This window comes from Bombus bifarius, unplaced genomic scaffold (genome assembly GCF_011952205.1).
Source record: "Bombus bifarius isolate JDL3187 unplaced genomic scaffold, Bbif_JDL3187 scf7180000009064_frag, whole genome shotgun sequence".
NCBI lineage: Eukaryota > Metazoa > Arthropoda > Insecta > Hymenoptera > Apidae > Bombus > Bombus bifarius.
In genome coordinates this window covers 1-26659 of record NW_022884875.1, presented here as the reverse complement: position 1 = coordinate 26659, position 26659 = coordinate 1, and the positions used below count along the sequence as shown (strand labels likewise).

The following is a 26659-nucleotide window of genomic DNA, read 5'->3' as shown; positions in this document are numbered from 1 at the left end:
AATTATTCGATCGCTATTGACGTTCTGAAGGAAAAATTCGACTGCCACCGTCAAGTCTGCATGCGCTACTGGGACTTGATTTTTGATTATCCGAAAATAACCAAAGAGACACCCGAAGCGATAGATGATTTTCTTGAGACGGTTAAGGTAAACCTCCAAGCGTTAGAAAAACTCGGTGAACCAGTTACCTCAAATGTCGCTCTTATAAAATTATTCACGTCGAAGCTACCCTCAGCCATCATTCGCAAATGGCAGCGCACATTGCCGGACAAGAAAATGCCGTCATATAGGCATCTGGTAGACTTTCCGGTCATCGAGCGGTCGATCATCGAGCGATCGATCATCCAACGGTCGATAACCGACCCCGCGATAGTCACATCGTTCGAGACGCGCATCCACGTCTCCTCGATCGTCTCCCCGATCGTCTCCCCGATCGTCTCCGCGAACATCTCCGAAACGTGAATCTCGGTTATCGCGAACGACGGCATCGGGATCAAATATATCGTCCAGTCCTAGACGACAAGGAAAACAATGACGTCATCAAACGACCTTGTGAGGGACCGAACTACAGAAAACGGACTCATTGATCTCGCTTCCTTGTGAACCACTGCAGCACGATTTGTTAGTCACAGCGCAGGTCAACCTATTGAACAATAAAGTTCAACCATTCCGTTGTAGAGCTCTGCTAGACACCGGCTCTAGCATGAACTTTATCACCGAAAAACTCGCTGATTCGCTAATACTTAACCAACGGAAATGTTAGGTCCCAATCGGAACACTCAACACGTTATCGACAACCTCGAAACGTTACATCACGGCCACGATCACCTCCATCGACGGCACATACGAACGCACCTTGACGTTCCTAATCATACCGACAATATCGCCTTGGGTCCCAGATCAACCCGTAGATCGCTCAATAATACATATACCGAGGAATCTCCAACTAGCCGATCCAAGATTCCATAGGCTTGCGCCGATCGAAATATTGTTGAGCTCCGGACCAACGCTAGCATCACTCTGTGTCGGCCAACTTGACATCAGTCAAGCAAACGGGCCCGACTTGCGTCTGCAAAAAACGCGATTCGGATGGGTCATCGGGGAGAGCCCAACCTCGCAATCATCAGCACTCGCATTTCACGCCTCCACGGCGGCTTTACAGGCGGACCTCGCCCGTTTTTGGGAAATCGACGAATGAACGCCCACTAGACACATTTCGGAAGCGGAACGACAGTGCGAAGAACACTTTCGAAATCACGTTCAACGCACCAACGAAGGGCGATACATGGTCGCTCTCCCATTCAACGAAACAACTCCTTCGCTTGGATCCTCTAAGACAATGGCGATGAAGCGACTCAGTTCCCTCTGTCGTCGATTCCAACGAGACAAACGATTCGAAGCCGACTATCGCGCCGTGATACAAGAATATGTGGAATTAGGACACATGACGAAGATTACCACGGACAACTGCACGGACGACGGATATTTTCGGCCACATCACGGCGTGATCAAAGAGTCCAGCCAAACTACAAAACTCCGAGTTGTGTTTGACGGATCTGCACCAACCACCACCGGAGTTTCATTAAACGACGTACTTCATACGGGACCGAAACTACAAGATGACTTATTCTTCATCCTTCTAAGATTTCGTTCTCATCAATACGTCATTACAGGCGATGTCGAAAAGATGTATCGACAATTTCTTGTGCGTCCAGAGGATCGAAAATTTCAACAAATTTTGTGGCGCAATTCTGATGGAGAAGTTGACACCTATCAACTTAATACAGTGACATTCGGGCTGTCAGCGGCCCCTGATCTAGCCATTCGGTGCCTCAAACAACTGGCGGACGACGGGGGACATCGGTACCCACGAGCGGCGACGGTCTTACAGCGAGACTTCTACGTCGACGATGTTCTCACTGGAGTTGATAGAAAGGTCGAGGCACGATCATTGAGAACGGAGCTCACGGAACTGCTTAAACTAGCCGGCTTAAACATTCGAAAATGGGCATCGAACGACCGGGAACTGCTACGAGGACTTTCCGAGCAGGACATAAACGACAAGCTGCTACTAGGCGAATCGCAAACCTTCAAAACTCTGGGTGTGGTTTGGAATTCCTTTGACGATTCGATCCTATATTCCGTAAAAATTAATTCCACCGCCTCTCGAATCACGAAGAGAACAATCAGCTCCGAAATCGCCAAGATCTACGACCCCCTCGGATTATTGGCACCAGTGATCGTCCGAGCTAAGATGCTGCTCCAACGACTCTGGACTTTAAAAATTGATTGGGACGAATCTCTACCAGCTGACGTGCACACGGAATGGAGCAAATATTATGCACAGCTGCCATTATTGAATAACGTGAAGTTTCCACGTAAAACGATAATCAAGGCTGCAGCGGAAATGAATTGCACGGGTTCTGTGACGCTAGCGAAAGGGCTTATGGGGCATGCGTTTACCTTCGCATCATCACTCCGGATGGTCATGTCTGGACACGACTCCTCACTGCAAAATCAAAGGTGGCTCCACTGAAATCACAAACCATTCCAAGGCTGGAACTGAGTGGAGCACTTCTTCTCGCATCATTGGCCACCACAGTCCTTCAAGCTTTACCAAGCAACATTTCTCGGACTGTTTACTGGACGGATTCTACAATCGTACTTCATTGGATCAATACATCACCCCATACGCTGAAAACCTTTGTCGCTAATCGTGTGACAGAAATGCAGCAGAAGACTCACGCCTCAGATTGGCGTCACATTCCCACTGCCGATAACCCTGCAGATCTCATATCTCGAGGCCAATCACCCGAAGATTTCCTGCGACCAACCATTTGGCAACATGGTCCGGAATGGCTCCAACAACCAGAAAGATACTGGCCGACGTGGAACCCAGTACCATTAACTGAAATATCAGAGCAGAAGAAAGCAACATGTCTGGCCGTGACTCCCGCTGACCACAGTCTACTGGAAAGATTTTCTTCTTGGCCCAAGCTGATTAGAACTACCACTCGTTGCCTCCGATGGAGACAAAAACAGGATCGAGGGAGACCTCTAACCACACATGATTTAACCAATGCGCATAACAAATTGATCAAACTGTTACAACTCTGTTATTTTTCAGATGAAATCCGCACTCTCCGAACAGATCGAAATTCTGCAGTGAAGGGGAAGCTGCAACGACTCAATCCATTTCTCGACAAAGACGGGATGTTGCGAGTCGGAGGCCGACTCAGTCACTCATCAATGCCGTTCAGTCAGAAACACCCACTCATTCTACCCAAATCCTAAGTCACAGCGCTCATAATCGAGCATGAACACCTCATCAATGTCCACTCCGGAACTCAAGCTACCTTATACGCCTTAAGAAGATCTTATTGGCCTATCGACGGCCGTAGTCAAGTTTGGAGCACGCTGAAGAAGTGCGTCCGTTGCTGCCGAGCTAATCCACCTCCAGTGGATTACGTAATGGGCGACCTCCCAGCTGCACGGTTAACGGAATCTCGACCGTTTACCAACGTCGGAATAGATTATTGCGGACCGTTTTACATCAAAGAACGAAAGGATCGCAACCGACGCAAAACTAAGGTATATGTAGCAATCTTTATATGTCTTGCAGTCAAAGCAGTCCACATCGAGCTGGTCAGCGACCTCACTAGCGAGGCCTTCATTGCTGCTCTGCGAAGATTCATCGCTCGCCGAGGATTCTGTGTGACAATTTACTCCGACAACGGTACCAACTTCGTTGGCGCCAACAATGAATTACGAGAGCTCCGAAATCTCCTGCAATCCGACGATCATAAGGTAAAGGTTCAGTCCTTTTTAGCCGACCGACGGATCGAATGGCTCTTCATTCCTCCCAACTCACCTCACTTCGGAGGGCTATGGGAAGCTGCAGTGAAGTCCTTCAAACGACATTTCAGGCGTGTCGCAGGTAACGAGCTCTTTACATTCGAAAATTTAAATACACTTATCATTGAAATCGAGTCTATGACTCCAGTATCATCTGATCCATTACAACACAGGCTGGGGATACATGGGAGGCAGACGTAGAGAGGACGGAGCTGCGAGCGTAACCGAAATCTCCGGTAAACTGGAGAGCCTGGGCAAGGGAGGTAACCAGAATGGAGGACTAGTGCCTGTGAGCGCAAAACGGTTGTGGATGCGGGTAGTCCGGCTTGGACAAGGAGGAGTTAAAGCAAAACATACCAAGTGTGAGGTTAGGACGGTGGAGTAGCCATATTAGGACGCGTGACAACAGCGCCGCTACACGGGCTACCTGAGGAACTACCCAGACGCAGCCATATTGGCGCGTGCGCCGAAGCGCGTTGCGCGGGCCACTTGAAAGTGACAGCGACTGGCAGAGTGGCAAGTGCTGACCGAGCGACATTTCCTGCCCAACGGGGAAACGGACGCAACCATGGCGAAAGAGAAGGAGGTAGAGGAAAACGCTAGGGGACGGAGGGAAACGGAACTGGCTGCGGAGCCGCCGCACGTTAGCACCTGGAGCGTGACGAAGGCGATGCCGCCAAAGGAGGGACCCTCCCGCTTCACGCTGTACAAGGAGGGAATATGAGGAAACAACAGAGGAGGAGGAAACCCCCGCCAGAGAAGCACCCCGAGCGAAGAGAAAGAAGGCCAACGAATCCCCCGAACTCCCCGCGGACCCGGCTGAAGAAATGAGAACAGCCACAACGGCGGACATAGGAGCCGAACTGATTCGCCGGGCCGCCGAGGTGGCCAAGGCTGCCGAGGCACCCCGCAGCCACCAGGGCACGCAGGGGAAAACCCTGAAGGAGGCGGCGAGAACCATCACCGCGGGCGTGACAGAGATAGTGAGGAGAACGGACCCTGTCACCGACGTACTCGCTATAGCGCAAGGACGCATAGCAACACTGGAGGCGGCGGTAGAGGCACTCCGAAAAGAGCCGGCCTCGCGCCCCACCGCGGATGAGAGCAGCTCCAGGGCGCGTCTCGCTGCAGTCGAGCACCATGTAGAGGAGATGAGGTCCTTGCTGCACCGACTGGAGGAACAACTGCAGGGAACAGAAAAAGGAGAAGGAACGGAGGTCGCCCCTGCCGCGAACACGAGAGGGATGGAGCCTGGAGCCCCAAGCGCCCCAGCGCTCAAGGGAGGCCGAACGGCTGTCACCGAATGGCAGACCGTCGGAAGGAAAAGAAGAGGAAAGAAGAAGGAGGCAGGGAAGAAGCAGCCGGCGAAGCTGATCCCCGAGACAGGGGCGGAGAGCCAGAGGAAAACTCCGGAGAGAGGATTGGAGAACGCACGAAGAGGGGGAGGCAGGGGGCCCCTCCCGCGCGCACCGCGAACGTCAGCGGTAACAATCACCCTGACGGACAAATCGAGCCAATCCTACGCGGAAGTGGTGGCTGCGGCCAAGGACAGCGTCTCCCTGACCGATCTCGGCATCAACACGATGAGGATGCGGAAGACCATCACCGGAGGTGTCATCTTAGAGGTCCCTGAGGACCAGGGAAGGGAGAAGGCCGCAGCGCTCGCAGCACAGCTGACGCGGGCTCTGGACCCGAACGAGGTCCGCGTGGCGACCCCCTTCCGAGCCGCGGAGGCAAGGGTGTCCCTGATAGACATAGCGGCCACCAAGGCGGAAATCCAGAACACCCTGGCGAGGGAGAGCGGCTGCAAGCCGGAGGACATCCGGCTGGGAGAAATCCGCCCCGCCCGGAACGGACTTGGCACCGTATGGATACGAGGCCCTGCCAGTGCAGTGAGGAAACGGGCCCAGGCTGGAAAAGTCGCCATAGGCTGGTCGACGGCGAAGGTCGAAGCCATCGAACGGAGACCGTTACAGTGCTACAGGTGCCTTGGGATAGGACACACGGGGAAGACCTGCACCGCCAAGGAGGACAAGGGGCACCTGTGCTTCAGATGCGGCGAACCAGAGCACCAGGCGACAGCATGCACTACTGCGAGCCCGAAATACCTGCTCTGCGAGGCGCTTGGAGCACCGTCGGTGCACAGGATGGGGGGACGGGCTGCGCCCCCTCGAAGAAAGGCTGCAAGAGGCAGCGCGAAAGGCTCCCCGTCGCAAAGCGACCCTAAGCGCGCGAAAAAGGAGGTAGGCACGGAGGAAGCCACAAACAAGGAAAGAACACCAAAGAACTGAGAATGAGCATCCTCCAGACTAACCTGGGAAGGTCAAGGCGAGCACAAGACCTGCTCCACCAAACCATCCGGGAGAGCACGGTCGCCCTAGCGGTGGTGGCGGAACCATACAGAGTTCTGGATGCCCCGGCGTGGGTCGGAGACACGGACGGAATGGTTGCCGTCACCTGGACATCAACGCCCGGGGCGTTCGCCCACGGAGCCCTGCTGGAACGCGGCAACGGGTACGCCGCGGTCGAGTGGGCAGGGATGATGGTGGTGGGGGTGTACGTGTCACCTAACAGCGGACAGGCAGCGTTCGAAGAATTCCTAGACGGAGTTGGCGACTGCGTCAGGCGACGACTCCCCCGACAAGTGCTCGTCCTGGGAGACTTCAACGCACACTCCACGGAATGGGGGAACGCCAGGACCAACGCGAGCGGCCGCATGCTATCAAACTGGTCCGCGGGACTTGGACTTGTGTTAGTGAACAGGGGCTCGACCAGTACCTGCGTGACGTGCAGAGGGAGCTCCATTGTTGACATAACATGGGCCTCCCCCGAGGCATTCAGGCGGATCTCAGGCTGGAGAGTGGCCGAAGGGGTCGAGACGCTGTCGGACCACCTCTACATATTCATGGAGGTGGACGCACCTGGACCTGGAATGCCGACGACAAACGACGGGCGCGGCCCGCCGAGGGGGAGACACGCGCGCCCACCACCTAGATGGAAAATAAAGGAGAGGAATGAAGATCTACTCCGGGCGGCTGCTATAGCAACAGCTTGGAGCTGGGAGGCCTCAACAACGACGACCGAAGCAGACGTGGAAGAGGAGGCCGAGAACCTCCGCCAAGCCATGACAGCAATCTGCGACGCATCCATGCCACGAGCCACACCGGGCACGGTGCGAAGCAGAGCAGTTTACTGGTGGAACCCCGACATCGCGGAACTGAGGACGAGATGTGTCCGGGCTCGAAGACAGTACCTAAGGGCCCGCCGCTGGCGACGACGCGACGAAGAAGAAGTCTCCTTGCGCTACCGGACGTACCGCGCGCTACGGCGCTCGCTACAAAGGGAAATTAAAAAAGCGAAGGACCGTGCCTGGTCCGAACTGGTCGAAACAGTCGAGTCGGACCCATGGGGGAGGCCATACAGGACGGTGACACAGAAACTACGCGCGAAGGACCCCCTGACAACGGCGGAAATGGAACCTGCGCTGCTGACGCGGATCACCGGAACGCTCTTTCCCCCACAAGAAAACAGAGCGGCGGAACGGCCACGGGAAACGACACGACCGCTGGAATGGAGGGACGACTGGGAAGTCACGGAGGAGGAGATATGTGAGGCAACCAGAAGAATAACCGCCCGCAACGTGGCACCGGGCCCGGACGGAATCCCTGGCCGGATCTGGGTGGAAGTGATGGGGGTCACGGCCCCCAGACCCCGGCACCTCTTCACAAGATGCCTGAGGGAGGGAGTCTACCCCCGGGCGTGGCGGAAGGCGAGGCTGGTCCTGCTCCATAAAGAGGGCCGACCGACGACCTCGCCGTCAGCGTACCGGCCGATATGCCTACTGGACGAGGTCGGCAAACTACTCGAGAGGGTAGTCGCCGCCCGGTTGGAACGACACATAGCGGGCCAAGTGCCAGGTTTGCACGAAAGCCAGTACGGCTTCCGGAAGGGGCGCTCGAGGATTGACGCGGTCAGACGCGTACGAGCGATTGCGGAGGACATGGTCTCCCGGAAAGGCGTGGCGCTGGCGGTTTCCCTGGACATCGTCAATGCGTTCAACACCATGCCATGGGACAGGATAGTGACGGCCCTGGAGCACTTCGAGGTTCCCAGCTACCTCGTCCGATTGATCCGAGCCTACCTCGACGACAGGTGGGTGTGTTACACCAGTAAGGAAGGAGAGGAAAAGCGATCCGTTGAGCGTGGCGTCCCGCAGGGCTCGGTGCTGGGCCCCATACTATGGAACGTTGCGTACGACGAGGTACTACGATGCCCGCTACACCCAGGCGCGGCCATAGTATGCTATGCGGACGACACCCTAATCCTGGTCGAGGGTCGTGGCTGGCACGAGACGCTGCGCATTGGCGGAATCGCAACGGCCTGTGCGACCCGTGCCGTGGACGAACTGGGCCTGAGAGTCTCCCCTGCGAAGTCGGAGGCCACCTGGTTCTTTGACAGGAAGAGGCGAGGGACACCACCGCCCGGCCTATGCATAAACATGGCAGGTAAAACCGTCCGGGTGGGATCACAGATGAAGTATCTGGGACTCACCATCGACAGCCAGTGGACGTTCGAGCCACACTTCGACTCACTGATCCCGTAGGTGTCAGCGGCTGCCAATGCCCTGTGCGGCCCACTACCGAACATCGGCGGGGCCGGAGACGCGGTGCGCCGACTTTACGAGGGCGTCGTTCGGTCACGAGTGATGTACGGGGCCCCAGTATGGGCGGACGACCTGATGGAAAGCCGTCGCAGCATTCTGCTCCTGAGAAGACTGCACAGAATGACCGCCATCAGAATCATTAGGGGATACCGGACGGTGTCGCACGTGTGACATCAATCACATCTCAACCTACATCAGTGATAATACATCGACGGCCGACTCTCGAACACTTTTGGACACATCACCACCTTATCATCATAGCATACACCAAGACTGTGACGCACCTTAGTCCACATCAGAGATAGGATATGGACCCCCGACCTTTGGACACTTTTGGATACATCACCACCTTATCATCATAACATACACCAAGGCTGTGATGCACCTCAGTCCACATCAGAGATAGGATATGGACTCCTGACCTTCGGACACTTTCTACATCATAACCTACACCTAGCCCCTCAACATCCTAAAACCAAAACGTATATAAACCGAGACTTCACCCAGCTCGGGCAGTTCTTGTTCTTCTTCTAGTTGCTGTACTCATATAACCCCTTTTCTCCAGGTCGGTATTATTTTGTAAGTGTGAACATTTATAATAAAGTTTTATAAAGGAAAATAAGTAGTTGGGTTACGACTCAGCCTTCTTACTACCACACAAGTACCGACTTTACGTGACATTTTGGCGATCCTGCCAGGATCTATTCACTTCAGTGGAAACGAAATTACGATTTCGGCGTACGCGCATCATTGAAGATCGAAGGATCAACGGACCCAGTGCGAATCTTTGCTACTACGAAGCCCTGCAGCAACTTTCAACGTTCCATTACGGTGAAACTGGACGAGAGGAGTACGCTCAGCGCAGAGCAAGCCTACAAATAAGATTCGGAATCTAGAACCAACCAGAGAGGAAACATCCCTGAGACTCCTCAACGGTCATAGCTACTACGGTAAGCTGAAAAATCTGGATTCATTTTCACGATACCGTGTGAGAAAACCCAGTTTCTCAAGCGCTTCGAGTCCAAATAGCGACAGTAGCTCAGACTCAATAAGCATCATGCCCACATCACGAAAAGACAAAGTCGAAGCTATTGAAACCGTTTCTACAAACGGAGGTACGGACAATTCGATTCGTGCCATGCTCGACGTAATTCAAAAACAAATGGAAATTCTTGCGCAACGTGTAGAAGAGACACAACGGACGGCCGACAGTGAAAATAAGAAGCGTGCAGCGGAAATAGAACTACTAGGCAAACATATCTCTAAAATAAAAATAGGACGCGACGCTACTACAGAACTAGGCTCCCTTATTACTATGGACGAATCTGTTGCCGCGAGAGATAGAACTTCCCCGCTATGCGTTCCAATTCGAACAGAAGAAGACAACCATCCCTCTTACGAAGACCGTCCACCGCAATTCGCCTCTCCGAGCTTACGGGCCGAAGACGCGATAGTATGTATTCCGCAATTAAACGGCGAAGACAATATCGGAGTAGAAGAATTCATACGCGAAGTACGCGAATTACGAGCCATGTGTAGCGAACCCACGTTACTATTAAAAATGATTAAAATCGGGAAAATCACGGGTAAAGCCGCAATGGCCATCTGCAATATATCGATATACGAATACGGACACCTGTACGATGCCCTAAGACGAAACGTAGCCACCCAAGACTCTGTTAGAGAACATCAAGACCAGCTACGCGAAACGAGACAGCGTCACGACGAAAGTGTGCAAAGTTATATCATCAGGTTCCGCAGAGCACTCAATAAGTTACAATACAGTATAACGAACGAATACCGTGACGAAATTACTAGACGAGCTATGAACGACAGGATTTTAAAAGACTCCGTGATCGATTTTATCCGAGGCCTGAAAGGCGAAATAGGACAATTACTACTCGCCAATCCACCATACAATATCCTTGAAGCCGAAAAGAAAGCCACCGACATCGAGCGATTCTTCAGGGAAGATCGAAATCGACGACTAAAACCAATAGAACGATTGCGACTTCCTGAGCAGCAACGACTAACAACCAATAATCCTAATCCGATCACTAAAAAACCAACTCCAACACCCAATCCAATGCCAAGAAGCTTCCGACAAACCGAACAAATACCACTTGCCCAAAGGACACAATTAAAATGCTTCAAATGCAACCAAATCGGACATGTCTCCAGTCAATGTAAAAATTTTCGAACACCCAGCCAATTTCCGAGACCACCAGCAGTCCACAATCTCGAGACACACAAGGAAGAAATAGAGGAACCAATAGACCAGACCTACGAATTAACGCCACAACAGGAAGACTACCCACAGTACTTTTACGATCCGACGGACAGCGACATAAATTCCTCATTGACAGCGGAGCAGGAATTAATATACTCAAGCGAAGATGCGCATTACGACCAAGAATAACAAAAGAACGGAAATTCTCGATGGGACACTCTAAATTTAAAACCAACGAACACGCCTTGATAAAACTATTTGGCAAAACTCTAGAATTTTTTGTGGTAGAAGACAACTTTCCAATTATAGAAGACGGCATATTCGGTTTGCCAGCCCTATCTAAATTCAAATTTGAACTTTCGAATCAACAATTAAAGCTCGACAATAATATACTTTTATTGCAACAGGAAAACGACGTACCTCCAAAACAAGCAGTGTCAAAAACAGTCTACCTGGAAGGAAAACCGACAACGATATGCTTTATCAATGGTGGTGAGTGCCCAGCCAAAATGACCAATTTTATCGAAAATTCAAATACGTATGATCAAGTCTCCACGTTTAAAGATTTAGTTAGACTTTCGCATATAGAGAAAACCCTCTGTGAACCAATCGAAAAGATATTGCTGTTCTACCTCGACGTATTCAACCTAGAGACCGACTTATTACCATGCACTAATCTTGCTAAACACACAATAACGTTAAAAGAAAATAAAATCATTAACACAAAATCTTACCGACCGCCTGAATGCCATAAAGAAGAAATCAAACGACAAATGGACGAAATGCTACAAAAGAACATTATAGAACCATCTGATTCTCCTTACAATTCACCAGTCTGGGTAGTACCAAAAAAGGCAGACGCCTCAGGGAAACAGAAATGGCGAATTGTAATAGACTTCAGAAAAATAAACGAACTAACTGACCAGGACGCATATCCATTACCTGACATAGACGACATACTATCCCAACTAGGCAACGCAAAATTCTTCTCAGCCCTCGATTTATCCTCCGGATTCCACCAAATCCCAGTGGACATAGACTCTAAAAAGTACACAGCATTCTCCACACCACAAGGACAATATCATTACAATAGGATGCCATTCGGTTTAAAGAATGCACCTGCAACATTTCAACGCATGATGGATACCGCGCTAAGAGGACTCATAAATAAACATTGCTTCGTGTATTTAGACGACATTATAATATTCGGACAGTCGATTGAAGAGCACAATAGCAACCTCGCGATAGTATTGCAACGCCTACGCGAACTCGGACTCAAAATACAGCCGGACAAGTGCGAATTTCTCAAACCAGAATTAGAATATCTTGGACATATAGTAACCGCCGAAGGTGTAAAGCCAAATCCCAAAAAATTAGAAGCCGTTAGCAATTTCAAACAGCCACGTAATCCCACAGACATCAAATCGTTCTTAGGACTAGCAGGTTATTACCGTAAGTTCATCAGAAACTTTTCTAAGATCGCGAAACCATTGACCGAACTTACAAAAAAGGAGACACCATTTCATTGGACAGATAAAACCCAGGAAGCATTCCAGACATTAAAAGACAAACTCTGTTCATCACCCGTACTAAAATTCCCAGACTTTGCGAAACCATTCACATTAACGACTGACGCCAGTAACGAAGGTATAGGTGCAATCTTATCACAGGACGGACATCCATGTTGTTATATCTCGCGAACTCTAAACCCACCGGAACGAAATTATTCCACTACAGAAAAAGAACTTTTAGCAATAGTATGGGCCGTGAAACGCCTCCGACAATATCTGTTAGGACGGAAATTCCTCATCCGAACCGATCACCAAGCACTAAAATGGTTACAGAATTGCAAAGACCCCTCATCACGCTTGATGAGATGGCGATTAAAACTAGAAGAATACGAATACGACATAGAATACACGAAAGGAAAAGATAATACTGCAGCCGACGCACTATCTAGAATACATGTTCTGACCAGACGACGCGAAAATTTGAACATAGAACTCGATAAAAAATACCACGATTGGGAAAAATCTACCGACGCGTTACCCAAAATTCTCAAAATGACTCCGAACCGTAAATCTTTCTATCAATTATCCAAAACAGAGCTAGGAAATTACGACAGAATCGAATGGTTAACTAAATTAAACGAAATTATTCATATAAACGAAAAGATAGGTATAGGCGACGACAGTTTCACAGAGACCGAAAAGAACGCGATCAAACAAATTTTACTATTCCTGAACGACACCGTAAAAGAATTAAATTTTGCATGGGAACCAATTCAAACATATAGCGACGAAGAAATAGACGAATTATTGAAAGAAAATCACGATTTAGTAGGACACCCCGGTATACAAAAGACATACGATCGCATTCGTGAACGGCACAGAGTACCAGATTTGATGAAACGTATACAACAACATATAGAATCATGCGACACCTGTCAAACATCTAAAACTACACGTATCAGACCGCGCGAAGAACCTTGTGTCACCGACACACCCCTCGAACCAAACGATAAAATTGCTATGGACTTATTAGGCCCACTGAAAAAGACGAAAAAAGGCAATCAGTACATTCTATCCATACATGACGAATTGGCAAAATACTTAATACTCGTACCACTAAAAACTCAGCAAACGGAAACAATTTGGAACGCACTCTTGAATCATTACATTTACATCTTTTCCGCTCCAAAAAAGATATTAACTGACCGCGGACAGAATTTTATATCTAGTTTAATGCAACAGTACGAAGACGCGTTCAAAATCAAACATATCAAAATGACATCCTTCCACCCACAAAGTAACGGATCGTTAGAACGGACACACGCAGTAATAACAGACATGTTAAAATCGATACAGCGAAATTCGGATGAAGAATGGGACGATCAACTTAACTTTGTATGCCTTGCATATAACACAATGATACACGACTCTACTGGTTACACGCCATTCGAACTCACATTCGGACACCAAGCCAATCTTCCCTCCACAATATCCAAGAATCCCCAACGCACATACGCAGACGAAGTCACGTTCCGCAAAAAGGAATGGGACTCTAGACTCCGACACGCTCGCGAAACATTGATCAAAAGTAAACAGCGATATCAGCGCGATCAAAAACGTAAAATTATAAAACCTCAATCAGTTTTCAAAGAAGGAGACTCCGTTTTAATACATAACGATCATAAAAGGCATAAACTTGATGTGGAATGGTTAGGACCGTACACGATTGATAAAGTATGTACTCCATACTATCTGATTCAAGACAAAAAGATACACGGTAATCGTTTAAAACCTTACTTTCCAGGTCGACGCTCCTCTTTGCCGGAATAGTATCCGCGCAAATAAATATTACACCATTAGAAGGAAACTCTGTATTCGTAGAAAACATAGGGAAAGGATATTTATACAGCGACACTGCCAATGTAATAGTAGGATTAGACACTAGCGACATATACGAACAGATAAGCGCAATAAAATCATATAAATTAACGATAGACTCACGTGCAATCAGCAAACAATACGTCGAAGAGTTAGGCGGATTACAAAATCGCATCAATAACCTAAAACAACTCGCAAAACACTTGAAAGCGTTAACACATACCCGGAGCACACGAGGTTTCCTTAACATCATAGGTTCCGTATCGAAAAGTCTGTTCGGGACTCTCGACGATGATGATCTTACGCTCATAAACAAAAATATGGACAAACTATTCAATGATAATAATAAAATCAAGACCATAATAGCTAATCAAACAGCACTTATTAGAAAAATTGTAAACTCAGAAAACCTAAACCACTTAGAGAGATCATATAGTGATATATTAAAATTACAACAGCAGGCAAATATCGATAGATCTATGCTTAAGATGATCATGAAAGTCGACACCGCGGTGCAAACTTTACACTTCCAATTAGATGAAATACTTAACGTCATGATATTAGGCAAACAAGGAATAATTAGTCCACAAATACTTGACCCCAATGAATTCATAGAAAATTACGCCAAGGCAATAGGTTGCCAGATGTACAACACCGCGATTTCTGCCAAAACCGAACACTTCCAATTCATACTCGACATCAGTGATCTTAAAATCTTCACAATAGATGACAAAATATTTTTCAAAATCATAGTACCTTTAGTCTCTAACACAGAATGGAACATATTACAAGTATATCCTATCCCGAGTAAAAGAAATGGAGTATTTTTGGCTCCAGTAGTCGAACATCAGATATATTTAACTTCAGGTCTTTCATTTATAAACGCTGATATCGAGTATTTCAACAAACTTTGTAAGAATCGAGCCGGAACCACTATATGCAAACAAACACTACCAATCCATGACAGAAATTCAAAAACCGATTGTCGCAGCGAAATAATAAATTTCAAACCACACATTGAACATTGTCAAATAACTGTACTTAAGATTGAAGACATTAGCTTTATACCGCTCAAAACTAGCAACTGTTACATTGCGATACCAGCAAATCCGATAGAAATAGACACAATTTGCCAAACGAAACATACCTTACAAAAACTTGACAAGCCATCATAAGAGCTAACACTTCTTGCGATATATTGTACAAAGACGAACACATGCGTATAGGCGAAACAAAAAACGAAGTCATATACGAAATCAAAACAAAAACTATAGCGCTCAAAACAAACGATAGTTTCACTCATCTATTAGATAAACTCGAGCGAGCACCGAAAATAATAGATAATCTACAAGGCTATAAAACAACGATCGATAAAATAGGCGACGAGATAGAAACACTTAATTTCGAACACAGAATTAAAAATATACAGTATTGGGGACTAACCACGCTCCAGATATTAGGGTACATAGCATTAGGCATACTAGGTATATATGGATTAAACAAAATAGGGGTATTCAAATGCATCAGGAAATGTATACCGAACAAACTATGTATCAATTTATTTTGCTGCCGAAATGAAACTGTAATCAACAGCCACAATGCGACAGCCCCACCAGTACCACTCACCCTGGGCTCAACACCCAACATCTATATTCCAACCAACACATACCACTCAGATGAAGAGGAGGAATCAGCTGTAATTTTCAAGCCACGTCAAGTCCGATTCCACAAAGGTCTTCTGAAGAAATCTTGAGGGATCAAGTTCAATCTAAAGAGGGGGGTATGTGACATCAATCACATCTCAACCTACATCAGTGATAATACATCGACGGCCGACTCTCGAACACTTTTGGACACATCACCACCTTATCATCATAGCATACACCAAGACTGTGACGCACCTTAGTCCACATCAGAGATAGGATATGGACCCCCGACCTTTGGACACTTTTGGATACATCACCACCTTATCATCATAACATACACCAAGGCTGTGATGCACCTCAGTCCACATCAGAGATAGGATATGGACTCCTGACCTTCGGACACTTTCTACATCATAACCTACACCTAGCCCCTCAACATCCTAAAACCAAAACGTATATAAACCGAGACTTCACCCAGCTCGGGCAGTTCTTGTTCTTCTTCTAGTTGCTGTACTCATATAACCCCTTTTCTCCAGGTCGGTATTATTTTGTAAGTGTGAACATTTATAATAAAGTTTTATAAAGGAAAATAAGTAGTTGGGTTACGACTCAGCCTTCTTACTACCACACAAGTACCGACTTTACGTGACACACGCGTCGGCGTCCACCCTAGCCGCGTCCCCCCCGTGGGAGCTGCGGGCGCTGGCGCTCAAAAAGAGATACACCCGCCGGAGAGAATGGCACCCGGGAGAAGACCCCACCGAGCAGGCGGCTTCAAACGACACAGGAACCGTCGAAGAGGACACATGGAACCTGTGGCGATCCCAACTGATCAACGGGAGAAGCGAACACCGAGGCGCGGATGCGGTCCTACCAAACTGGGAGGCATGGAGGAGCCGCCACGGCCTCCCACTCACATTCAGGATGACACAAGTACTCACCGGACACGGCGTGTTCGGCGAGTTCCTGAAGAGAAAACGGCGAGATACGACAGACATCTGCCACCACTGCGGAGAGGGCAGGGACACAGCGCAGCACACCCTGGAGCTCTGTCCGGCGTGGGAGCTGCTCCGCTACACCCTGCGGCACGCCGTAGGAGAAACGTTGGCCCCCTCAGCGATTGTGGAAGCGATGTTGAGAGGGTCACAGGAATACGAGACCGTCCGCCTCTTCTGCGAGCGAGTTATGCTCGCGAAGGAGCGAGCGGAAAGGGAGAGAAAGAAAAACTTTCAACCCTGCAGGATAAGACGATGGAGAAGGATGGCAGTCAGACGACCCAGAGCCGCCCCGCCTCCACCCCAACGGACTACGACCAGAAGAAGTGACAGCACTAGGGGCAACGACATCCCCCTAACGCCTACTCAATAGCCGGCTCGAACTAGAGAACGCGTGAAGTGGGTGCAACTGAAGTTAATTCATAAGAGAATCCTGGAGCATCCCTGTCATACGCGTCGGGTGGTCATCGTGGAGCTTTAGTTGGTAAGTGACTGATAGTAGGAAAGCAGTGATGGAAAGTGAGGCAACGTATTATAAAATTGAATCCCTAATTCTAGCATGTAGATAGTATTTTGAGTGTGGACGGAGGACAAAATTATGCCCTAGCCGGTCGACTAAGCAACCATAAAGCGCGAACTCGATGAATACGAAACGTCTGGGAAGGCAAACAGAATCTTCCTAACATCTTGCCGCAGCTCGTTCGATGAACTTTGGAGGAGGATACTCGCGGTTCAAGAAGAGTTAGATGGGTTAGATGAGGGGGAAGATGCGCGTGTAGCTTCGTTATCGCAAGAGCATCGGGAGCTTGACATGCGGTTCCTAGGTCTCTTTGAGCAAATGTCAGCAACTAACCCGTCGACAACAGAAACAGGCGAGACATGCCGGAAACCAAAGCCGACCACCTTTCCAGAGGTCCGCGTGCCCGAATTCGACGGTGCCCTCGAGAACTGGACCTATTTCTACGACACGTTCTCATCCATAGTAGACTGTAACGAAAGTTTGACGAATGTCCGAAAGTTCCAGCATCTACGCTCATCTATAACTGGACGGGCCGCACAGAGTATCCAGTCATTAGAACTCACAGAGGCCAACTATCCCATCGCGCTTGACACTCTGAAGGATAAGTTCAATTGCCCCCTCCAAATCTGCATGCGCCATTGGAATTTGATGCGCAACTATCCGGAAATCAAAAAGGAAACTCCAGAAGCCCTAGAGGATTTGTTGGAAACCATCAGCGTAAATCTAAAGGCGCTCGAACACCTAAAAGAGCCCGTCACATCAAATATAGCGATTATCGAATTGATCGCGTCGAAATTGCCCTCGTCCAGCCTGCGTAAATGGCAACGCACACTACCCCGCCAACAGGTGCCATCCTATCAGCATCTGATACACTTTCTCAAAACACGAGCGTACGGGACTCAATTCCTCTCTAAAGCGAAGGAATCAAAAGGGTCAATCCACAAACACCACAGTCAGCGAACAACCATACCGCATGGGCAAACCCTTGCTACAACCAGCAGAACGGTGGTGTGTCCGACCTGCAACGGACCTCACGAGATCAGACACTGTAAAATCTTCAAGGCCAAATCATCGACCAAACGTTTTCAGATCGTGAAGAAGGCATCGTTGTGTATAAATTGCCTAGGCAGAGGACATTCGCCGACACAGTGTACATCGGGTTCGTATCGTATCTGCGGTCACCGACACCATACTTATCTACACCGCGAACAAACCCAGGTAGACTCACGGTCGTCGAGCGGTCGATCTTCGAGCGGTCGATCGTCGAGCGGTCGATCGGCAAGCGGTTGATCGCCGAGCAGTCGGTCGTCGGACAGTCGCTCATCGCGCGGTCGGTCGTCGGGCAGTCGCGCACCGAGCGGTCGGTCGTCGGGTAGTCGTTCATCACACAAGCGAGCCTCCACCGAACAATCACCATCTGGATCATCGAAATCGCGGTCGTCCCACAAGTCGAGACGAACATCCGACACTTCACGGAAACATACATCTTCAGCTCCAAGAGGTACGAAAGGGCATGCCTCGTATGAGTCACGCTCAGCCCGGATCAAGAACACCACCCCTACCTCCTCGTCCAAGTCCCAACCGGGGCAAAACTGACTGTCCGAGACTACGACAGCAAGGGGGATCGGACTAACAAACACATCTCCCCACAGCCCTCTGCATCATGATCTGTTGGCCACAGCACAGATCAAGGTTTTGAACAAACAGGCACAACCAATCCGAGCCCGAGCCTTACTCGACACTGGGACGAGCATGAACTTCATGACCGACAAGCTCGCGAATTCCCTCGGTATAAAACAAAGGAGATGTGCGATCCAGATCGGAACCCTCGACAATTTGAGCACAACGGCAAAACGATACACCACGGCCACAATCACGTCGACGGACGGCAAGTATAAGAAAACATTGAGATTTCTTGTTATCCCGGCCATGTCGACTTTCATACCAAGCGAGCCCATCGACCCCTCGAGTCTGGGATTACCCAGAAATATTCAATTAGCCGATCCACAATTCCATTGCCCAGCCCCGATCGATGTCTTACTTAGTACCGGATCAACATTTGCGTCGCTGTGCATCGGGCAGGTCAATCTGGCGCAACCAGGCGAACCTGAACTACGTCTACAAAAAACACGGTTCGGCTGGGTAATCGGGGGGAGTCCAACGTCCCAAACCGCGATAAATACGTTCCACGCAACCACAACGGCTCTGCAAGAGGACCTCGCACGGTTTTGGGAGATCGACGAGGGACCGGCCACTACTCATCTTTCGGAATCTGAACGACTATGTGAAGAACATTTCCGAAACCATGTCCGACGAACCAAGGAAGGCAGATACATCGTTGCATTATCATTCAACGAAAAGCTTTCCTCACTAGGGTCATCGAAGGCCGCTGCAATGAGCAGGCTCGCCTCTCTTCATCGTCGATTCCAACGCGACAAACAATATGAAACCGCGTATAGTGCTGTGATCCAAGAATATTTAGACTTGGGTCAATGACGAAGATCAACACGGATCACGCCACCGGCTACGGATATTATTTACCACATCACGGCGTGATCAAGGAATCGAGCGACACCACCAAGCTCCGGGTTGTGTTCGACGGCTCAGCATCAAGTACCACGGGAGTGTCTCTAAACGACGCCCTTCATACGGACCCGAAATTACAAGAAGACCTGAGAAACATCCTATTGAGATTCCGGTCATTTCAATATGTCCTTACCGGCGACATCGAGAAAATGTACCGTCAATTCATCCTACGTCCAGAAGATCGTCCTTATCAAAAGATTCTGTGGCGTGCCGACAACGGAGAGATCGAAACATACCGACTCAACACCGTAACGTTCGGTCTATCCGCAGCCCCGTATCTGGCCATCCGATGTCTCAAACAGTTGGCAGAAGACGAGGGACCTTGATTTCCGAGAGCAGCGCAGATCCTGCGGCGAGACTTCTATGTCGACGATGCGTTGACCGGAGCCGATACGAAGGACGAAGCCTTATCAGTCAGGAATGATCTCACGAAATTACTTAAGCTAGCCGGTCTAAATATCCGCAAATGGGCATCAAACGATCGGGATCTGCTACGAGGGCTACCTGAAGAAGACACCAACCAGAAATTACATCTCGGTGAGTCATCCACTTTAAAAACACTCGGCGTCTTTTGGGATTCAGCCGACGATGCCATACTCTATTCGGTCAAGACGATCAGTGACACTTCCCGAGTCACAAAGCGATCAATCAGTTCAGTCATCGCACAAATCTATGATGCACTAGGATTGCTCGCGCCGGTAATCGTTCGAGCAAAAATGATTTTGCAACAAGTCTGGACATTGAAGGTAGATCGGGACGAATCCCTTCCGACAGACGTACACACAGAATGGATCAAATACCACACCCAATTGCCGTTGTTAAATGTGGTAAGGTTCCCTCGGAAGACCATCATTGAATCCGCAACGAAAATTGAGCTACGCGGATTCTGTGACGCTAGCGAAAGGGCATATGGGGCGTGCGTCTACGTGCGGACGACGGACCGAAAGAACAATATTTGGACTCGACTCCTCACGGCGCGGTCGAAGGTAGCGCCGCTCAAATCGCTTTCCATACCACGTCTCGAATTAAGCTCGAATTAACTTATTTTGACGTTCTTGATTTCGTCAATACGACAGGCCCTGGCGACCAAGATATCGCGGATAGTATACTGGACTGACTCCACCATCGTGCTCCATTGGATCAGGTCTTCGTCGCACACCTTGAAAACATTTGTGGCGAATCGAGTCGCTGAGATACAGACCAAGACCAATACCTCCGACTGGCGTCATGTGCCTACCGACGATAATCCAGCGGATCTCATCTCCCGAGGCCAGACGCCCAAGGAATTCCTATGTCCGTCCATTTGGAAAAACGGTCCAAGGTGGCTCCTGCAAAGCGAAAACTATTGGCCGGTCTGGAGCCCGACACCGGTAGTCGACCTCCCGGAGCAAAAGAAGACGATCTGTCTGAGGACGAATATTAGCGACAACACACTCCTCCATCGTTACTCGTCTTGGCCAAGACTAATAAGAATCGTCGCCCGGTGTCTTCGATGGAGACATAAGCAACACCTATCTGCCCATCTCACCACAGACGAACTGACTGCAGCGCACAACAGACTAATAAAAATATTACAATCCAGTCATTTCGCGCCTGAAATTCGGATCCTCCAGAAAAGTCGAAGCGAGGATGTTGGAGGGAAACTACACCCATTAAACCCCATCCTCGACGAAGATGGGCTACTCCGGGTATGAGGACGACTAACCAACTCCGCCATACCCTTCAGCCAAAAACACCCGATCATCCTACCGAAATCCCCGGTGACAGAGCTAATTATAGAGCAAGAGCACCGGAACAATCATCACACAGGGACACAAGCTACACTATACGCGGTGAGACTGCGCTATTGGCCGATCGACGGCCGTAGCCAGGTATGGCGCACTCTCAGAAGGTGCGTCCGATGCTGCAGAGCCAACCCTGCACCAGTGGAATACTTGATGGGTGATTTGCCAGAGGCGCGTATTACCGAATCGCGGCCGTTCACGAACGTCGGAATCGACTACTGCGGCCCATTCTACATCAAGGAGAGGAGGGACCGCAACCGACGTAAAATCAAGACGTACGCCGCCATATTCGTTTGTCTGGCGACAAAGGCGGTCCACATAGAGTTAGACAGCGACCTAACCACCGACGCCTTCTTGGCCGCGCTACGCCGTTTCATCTCGCGGCGAGGATACTGCGCAACGATCCTCACCGACAACGGCACCAATTTCGTCGGGGCTAACCGGGAGCTGCAAGAACGCCGGTCCTTATTGCAGTCCGACGACCACCAGGATAGGGTACAGAATTTTCTCGCCGACCGACAAATACAATGGCGTTTTAATCCTCCGAACTCACCACATTTTGTCGGCTTATGGGAAGTCGCGGTTAAAGCGTTCAAACGCCATCTCATCCGCGTGGTCGGCACGGAGCTTCTGAGCTTTGAGCACCTCAACACCCTTGTGATCGAAATTGAAGCCATTCTCAATTCACGCCCTCTGACTCCCATCTCATCCGATCCGCAAGATCCTTCTGTCCTCACTCCCGGACATTTTCTGATCGGTGACACACTAACCAGTTTACGGGAGCGTGATTTCAGGGCAATTCCATCAGGCCGGCTATCCAGTTGGCAGCGCATTCGCCAGATTAAGCAGCACTGCTGGAGCAGATGGTATCGAGAATACCTAAATGAGCTAACCCGCCGCAACAAATGGGACAAGGGCAAACATAACATTCGTGAAGGCACCGTAGTAATCCTCAGGGAGGATAACGTACCCTCTATGCAGTGGCCTTTGGGCCGCGTAATCAAGGTCCATCCAGGAGCCGACGGAATCATCCGGACCGCTACCGCGCAGGCGGCAACAAGCATCCTCGACTGCGGTGTCAAAAGACTGGTCCCCTTACCCATCCACCCAGATCCAGACGAGGCCGAACGTCCACACGGAGCGAAGGAGGTCACCAACGACACACCTGACTCCACAGCCAGAATTTGATCGGTGCCCTCTCAACGGGGCGAGGATGTTACGCCGCCTAAAACATCTGCACGCCAGCCCGGGCGACCGGACAACAACTGACCTGCGTAACGTCACTTCGATCCTCAATAAACTTAAGGACCCACCATAACTTTCATTTCCCTGTATTGTTTCGCCCTGTGTCTTCAACCCGTTTGTCTTGAAGAATTTCTAAAGCTTAAAAATATTCTCGAGACACAGTCGGTTTTTAGAGAGGTCCTTGGGTTTATTAGTCGCACTCAAAACACGGAGAAAGCGGGTATGCACCCATTAGGAAAATCCGAATAGCCCTGTAATAAAACAAGCTAGGTTTTTCTCACGCTCACAGTCATCTATCCACCACGATGGTTGTTTCGATCGTTCGCGGAGAGACGCGATCGCGAGATATCACGTCAACGAGAGTTGTAAGTTCCCGTTACGATTAAATAATCGACGCCACGAACTGATCGATTCACTTATTTCGATTAGGATAATAAGGGTAGTTCAATGAATTCCACAGAATTAACACAAATAAATTAACGTTTATTTTAACAAATTATCAACTAGGAAGACATAAAGAGAACAACAAAAAGAAATGTAACTGCGTTTTGCTTGTTAAGTAATGCGCGATATAAGAGATGTGTTGACGGTTCGGCTTCTCGAAGAGTTCTGCTCGCCTTTCGATTTTTCCCGTTTTTTATGGGAGGCGACCCCCACTACGTTCGGACCACGCAACATTCTTTTACGCGAGGTAAAATAACGGCCACGAATCGACGTTTCTGGAGGTCGCGCTGCTTAATGAACCATGCGCTTGCCACTACAATGTTTGTTTGCCGGGCAGCCGCGACGATCCGTCTGCGACATTATAGTGCCGCGATCGACAGTTAAGAATATGATCTATGGTAAGCCGCATGGCGTAACAATGGTAGAAGACTCCCTACTCATCCCTTCGAGCAGTAGTGCAGGTCATGACCAATCGACACCGCGGTTCGTAACCCTCACTTTTCCTAACGAAAGTGGGAACAACGAATCCGCGTTCTTTAGGCACAGGGGCACACCCACACCGAACTTTTCTTCCGTATTAGAAAAAGAGCGACAGACAGTCTAAAAACTAACGCCTAACGCGGCAGTCTACACATAGCACGAGAGTCGCATACTTCACGCAAATCTTTTGTCGGTTCTCGGTGTTGTCGAACATACATCTTCTCTCCTAAATATATTATAGTGCTAAGTCCATTAATACATTAATTTCCATTATAAGAGCCCTGCTCTAGCGTACATATCTATCGCATCTTCGTGCGACAACTTGTTAACTATTTATTTCTCTACGTCAGTGTAATCTAAGTGTTGGAAATATATAATTTATAATTCTGTGAATCACAGTGTTATACAAACTCAATCACCCCAATTATCTCAACGGAAATCAGGGGATCGATCAATTCGTGGTGTCGATTGTTATAATCGTAGCTACCGTAATAAATCGTAATAGATTTACGACCCCCGTTGACGTCTCTCCGCGCGATTACGTCTCCCCGCAATTGGTCGAAATTTACATGAGGAACGTATTATAAAATTGAATCCCTAATTATGGCATGGATAGTATTTTGAGTGTGGACGGAGGACAAAATTATGCACATTCCTTTTTCAATTCCAAGGAAAAACATCATCGATGAGTCAGTTGTCAAAACACGATGGAAATTGCTCGTTGCTAATTGAGCAAGTTTGATATAATTACACAAGCTAAAGATTTAACTTGAAATTTGTTTGAAGAAATTTATTTTTGCTTATACCTGATGTCAAGCGCGGTATTAAGTATCATGCTTTTATCACTATTGTTTTAAATATTTTTGTTTTGAAATATTGTCGTTTGGGTGTCTGTTTTGTACTGGAGGAGTACCCGAAAAAATTATATTCATCGTGTACAGCTAAACAACTACAGACAGTTGATTCTATTCCTGGAACGCATTGGATTCGTGTTTACATGGTACGTTGATTGGAATGACTTAGAGGTGGGATACTGGGAGTGTGAGTAATTATGTTTCAGCCAGGATTGGATAGAGAACGCGTTTAATCGACGTTTAAAGATCCGCTTAAAATACACATGCTCTGGTAGTTTCTAATTGGATCGTTATAGATGTCGTATACTTTCTGCTAAATCCGTTTTTGGGAGACATTAAGATGAAAAAGGTCATATTTTTATCTCGTAATGTAATGTAAATTTCGATGATTTGGCTGCATTGGTTGATTTTATGTATCAGGGTGGAGTAAATGTGGTTCGGGAACAATTGGCTAGTTTTTTAACAACTGCTGAACTGCTTGCTGTTCAGGGCCTTGCCGATGGTATAGGAAAAGATAATGATAGTTTAGTAGAGGTATGTTTTCAAAATTGTTAAATATGATTAGATATTTTCTGCTTAAATTAAAATAATACACTTGTATCACGTCAAACTGTGTTTCGGGATGACATTTTTATATCAACGTTATTGTTTTTGTATTCGTAATGACGCAATTTTATTTGATACTAGTGCTTCAAAAAAATAATTAAAAGTCAATAGATCTTGTTCATATATTTGATTTGAATGTAATTTAATATATTATTTTTACAAGATTTATGTTCCATATACATATACATTTATATAGTTACTATTCTCTGCTTGTTTCATACGAATTTCATAGTCTACAGCCTACTTTATCTATTATGTGTGTAACTTAAAATCATTGGAATAATTATTTTTGCCTCTACATTAATGTACGTGCCAAATAATACGTGCAGTACACCTTCATACGCTATTGATTATTTCCTGTAAATCAAGAATTTTAATATAATGTACAAAATATATAAAATTTAGCATTAAAATTGTCGCACATATATTTAAAAATTAATTGGTTTAAAGTATTTTTCAAAAATTCTTAGAATGTCAGGCCAACGTAAGATTTTACACGGAACTAGTTTCCATTTTCGCGCGTAAGACTACGTCATAAAGACAGGGGAGGGGTATAGAAAGCGGACTTCAGACGCGCAGCGTAGACTTCCCTTAGTCATCTCACGACTGTGCTGTGAGGAGGGTGTTTTGCTCGGTGGTTTCAAATCCTTTGTGTGAAGTTGTGTGAATCTACATCAAACACGAGTTGGATACAGGTTGGTACACTTTTTACTTATTCAATAATTAGGTGAAATAGTTGAGAAAGCATGGCGAGAACAAAGAAGTGACTTTCAAAAACTAACGCCGACAAGCCAGAAACTGAACGGTTACTAACTTGGATTGACGAAGTTCGTCGCAAAAGATCAAAGTGTCGCCGAAAACGCAGACGCGATTTACGGATTGAAGCAGTGCTGACGTGCGCTCTTTCCAAAGCTAAAAATGTTTTACGCATCCGGCGATTATCAGCAGCTTCAAAATGGCAGAAATTTAAAAAACAATGATAGAAGAAGAAGTTAAACTATACAAATTATGAACTCTACAATGGTGAGGACACGGAAAGTCCGGGATCGTCTCAACAGAATCCCCGGGAGGAGCCATCCTGTCCTGAAGTGGGCAGTTTAGACGATGTCGTGTCTAACTTGGCAGAAATAAAAGTAACGTTACAACGCTGAGGTAGCGGGAAAAATGCAAGCGATCAGGTTGGAAGACCTAACTGTGACAAGAGGATTTCTCGCAACGTTTTATCTACCAAATGCGTAGAGATTTCAACCACTGTATGGAATCTCGAGCGATTACGGAGCACCGTGTATTCCGTCGGTGCTGCAAGAATAGAAATCGCATTACTATCTTGATGTATATATGGATATTTTTTGTTTGCAGTCT

General features: G+C 48.1%; 2 protein-coding genes across 2 annotated transcripts; both read left to right on the top strand.

The window, feature by feature from the left end:
• The first annotated feature begins 1339 nt into the window (after window positions 1-1339).
• On the top strand, window positions 1340-3294 carry LOC117213419. Its single transcript, XM_033458764.1, has 2 exons — window positions 1340-2330; window positions 2396-3294. The coding sequence occupies exons 1-2, from the start codon at window positions 1340-1342 to the stop codon at window positions 3292-3294; spliced, it is 1890 nt and encodes a 629-aa protein (XP_033314655.1).
• Window positions 3295-3609: 315 nt separating this feature from the next.
• Window positions 3610-22856, top strand: LOC117213418. Its single transcript, XM_033458763.1, has 2 exons — window positions 3610-3937; window positions 22490-22856. The coding sequence occupies exons 1-2, from the start codon at window positions 3846-3848 to the stop codon at window positions 22854-22856; spliced, it is 459 nt and encodes a 152-aa protein (XP_033314654.1). The 5' UTR covers window positions 3610-3845.
• The last annotated feature ends 3803 nt before the right edge of the window (window positions 22857-26659 follow it).

What these genes read in the sequence shown, in the direction of transcription:
- LOC117213419 (XM_033458764.1), top strand. Translation starts at nt 1,340, where the DNA reads ATGGCGATGAAGCGACTCAGTTCCCTCTGTCGTCGATTCCAACGAGAC. An exon ending in TGACGTGCACACGGAATGGA is followed by an intron (nt 2,331 to 2,395) that starts GCAAATATTATG and finishes ACGATAATCAAG; the next exon opens with GCTGCAGCGGAAATGAATTG.
- LOC117213418 (XM_033458763.1), top strand. Translation starts at nt 3,846, where the DNA reads ATGGCTCTTCATTCCTCCCAACTCACCTCACTTCGGAGGGCTATGGGA. An exon ending in ACATTTCAGGCGTGTCGCAG is followed by an intron (nt 3,938 to 22,489) that starts GTAACGAGCTCT and finishes CCGGCTATCCAG; the next exon opens with TTGGCAGCGCATTCGCCAGA.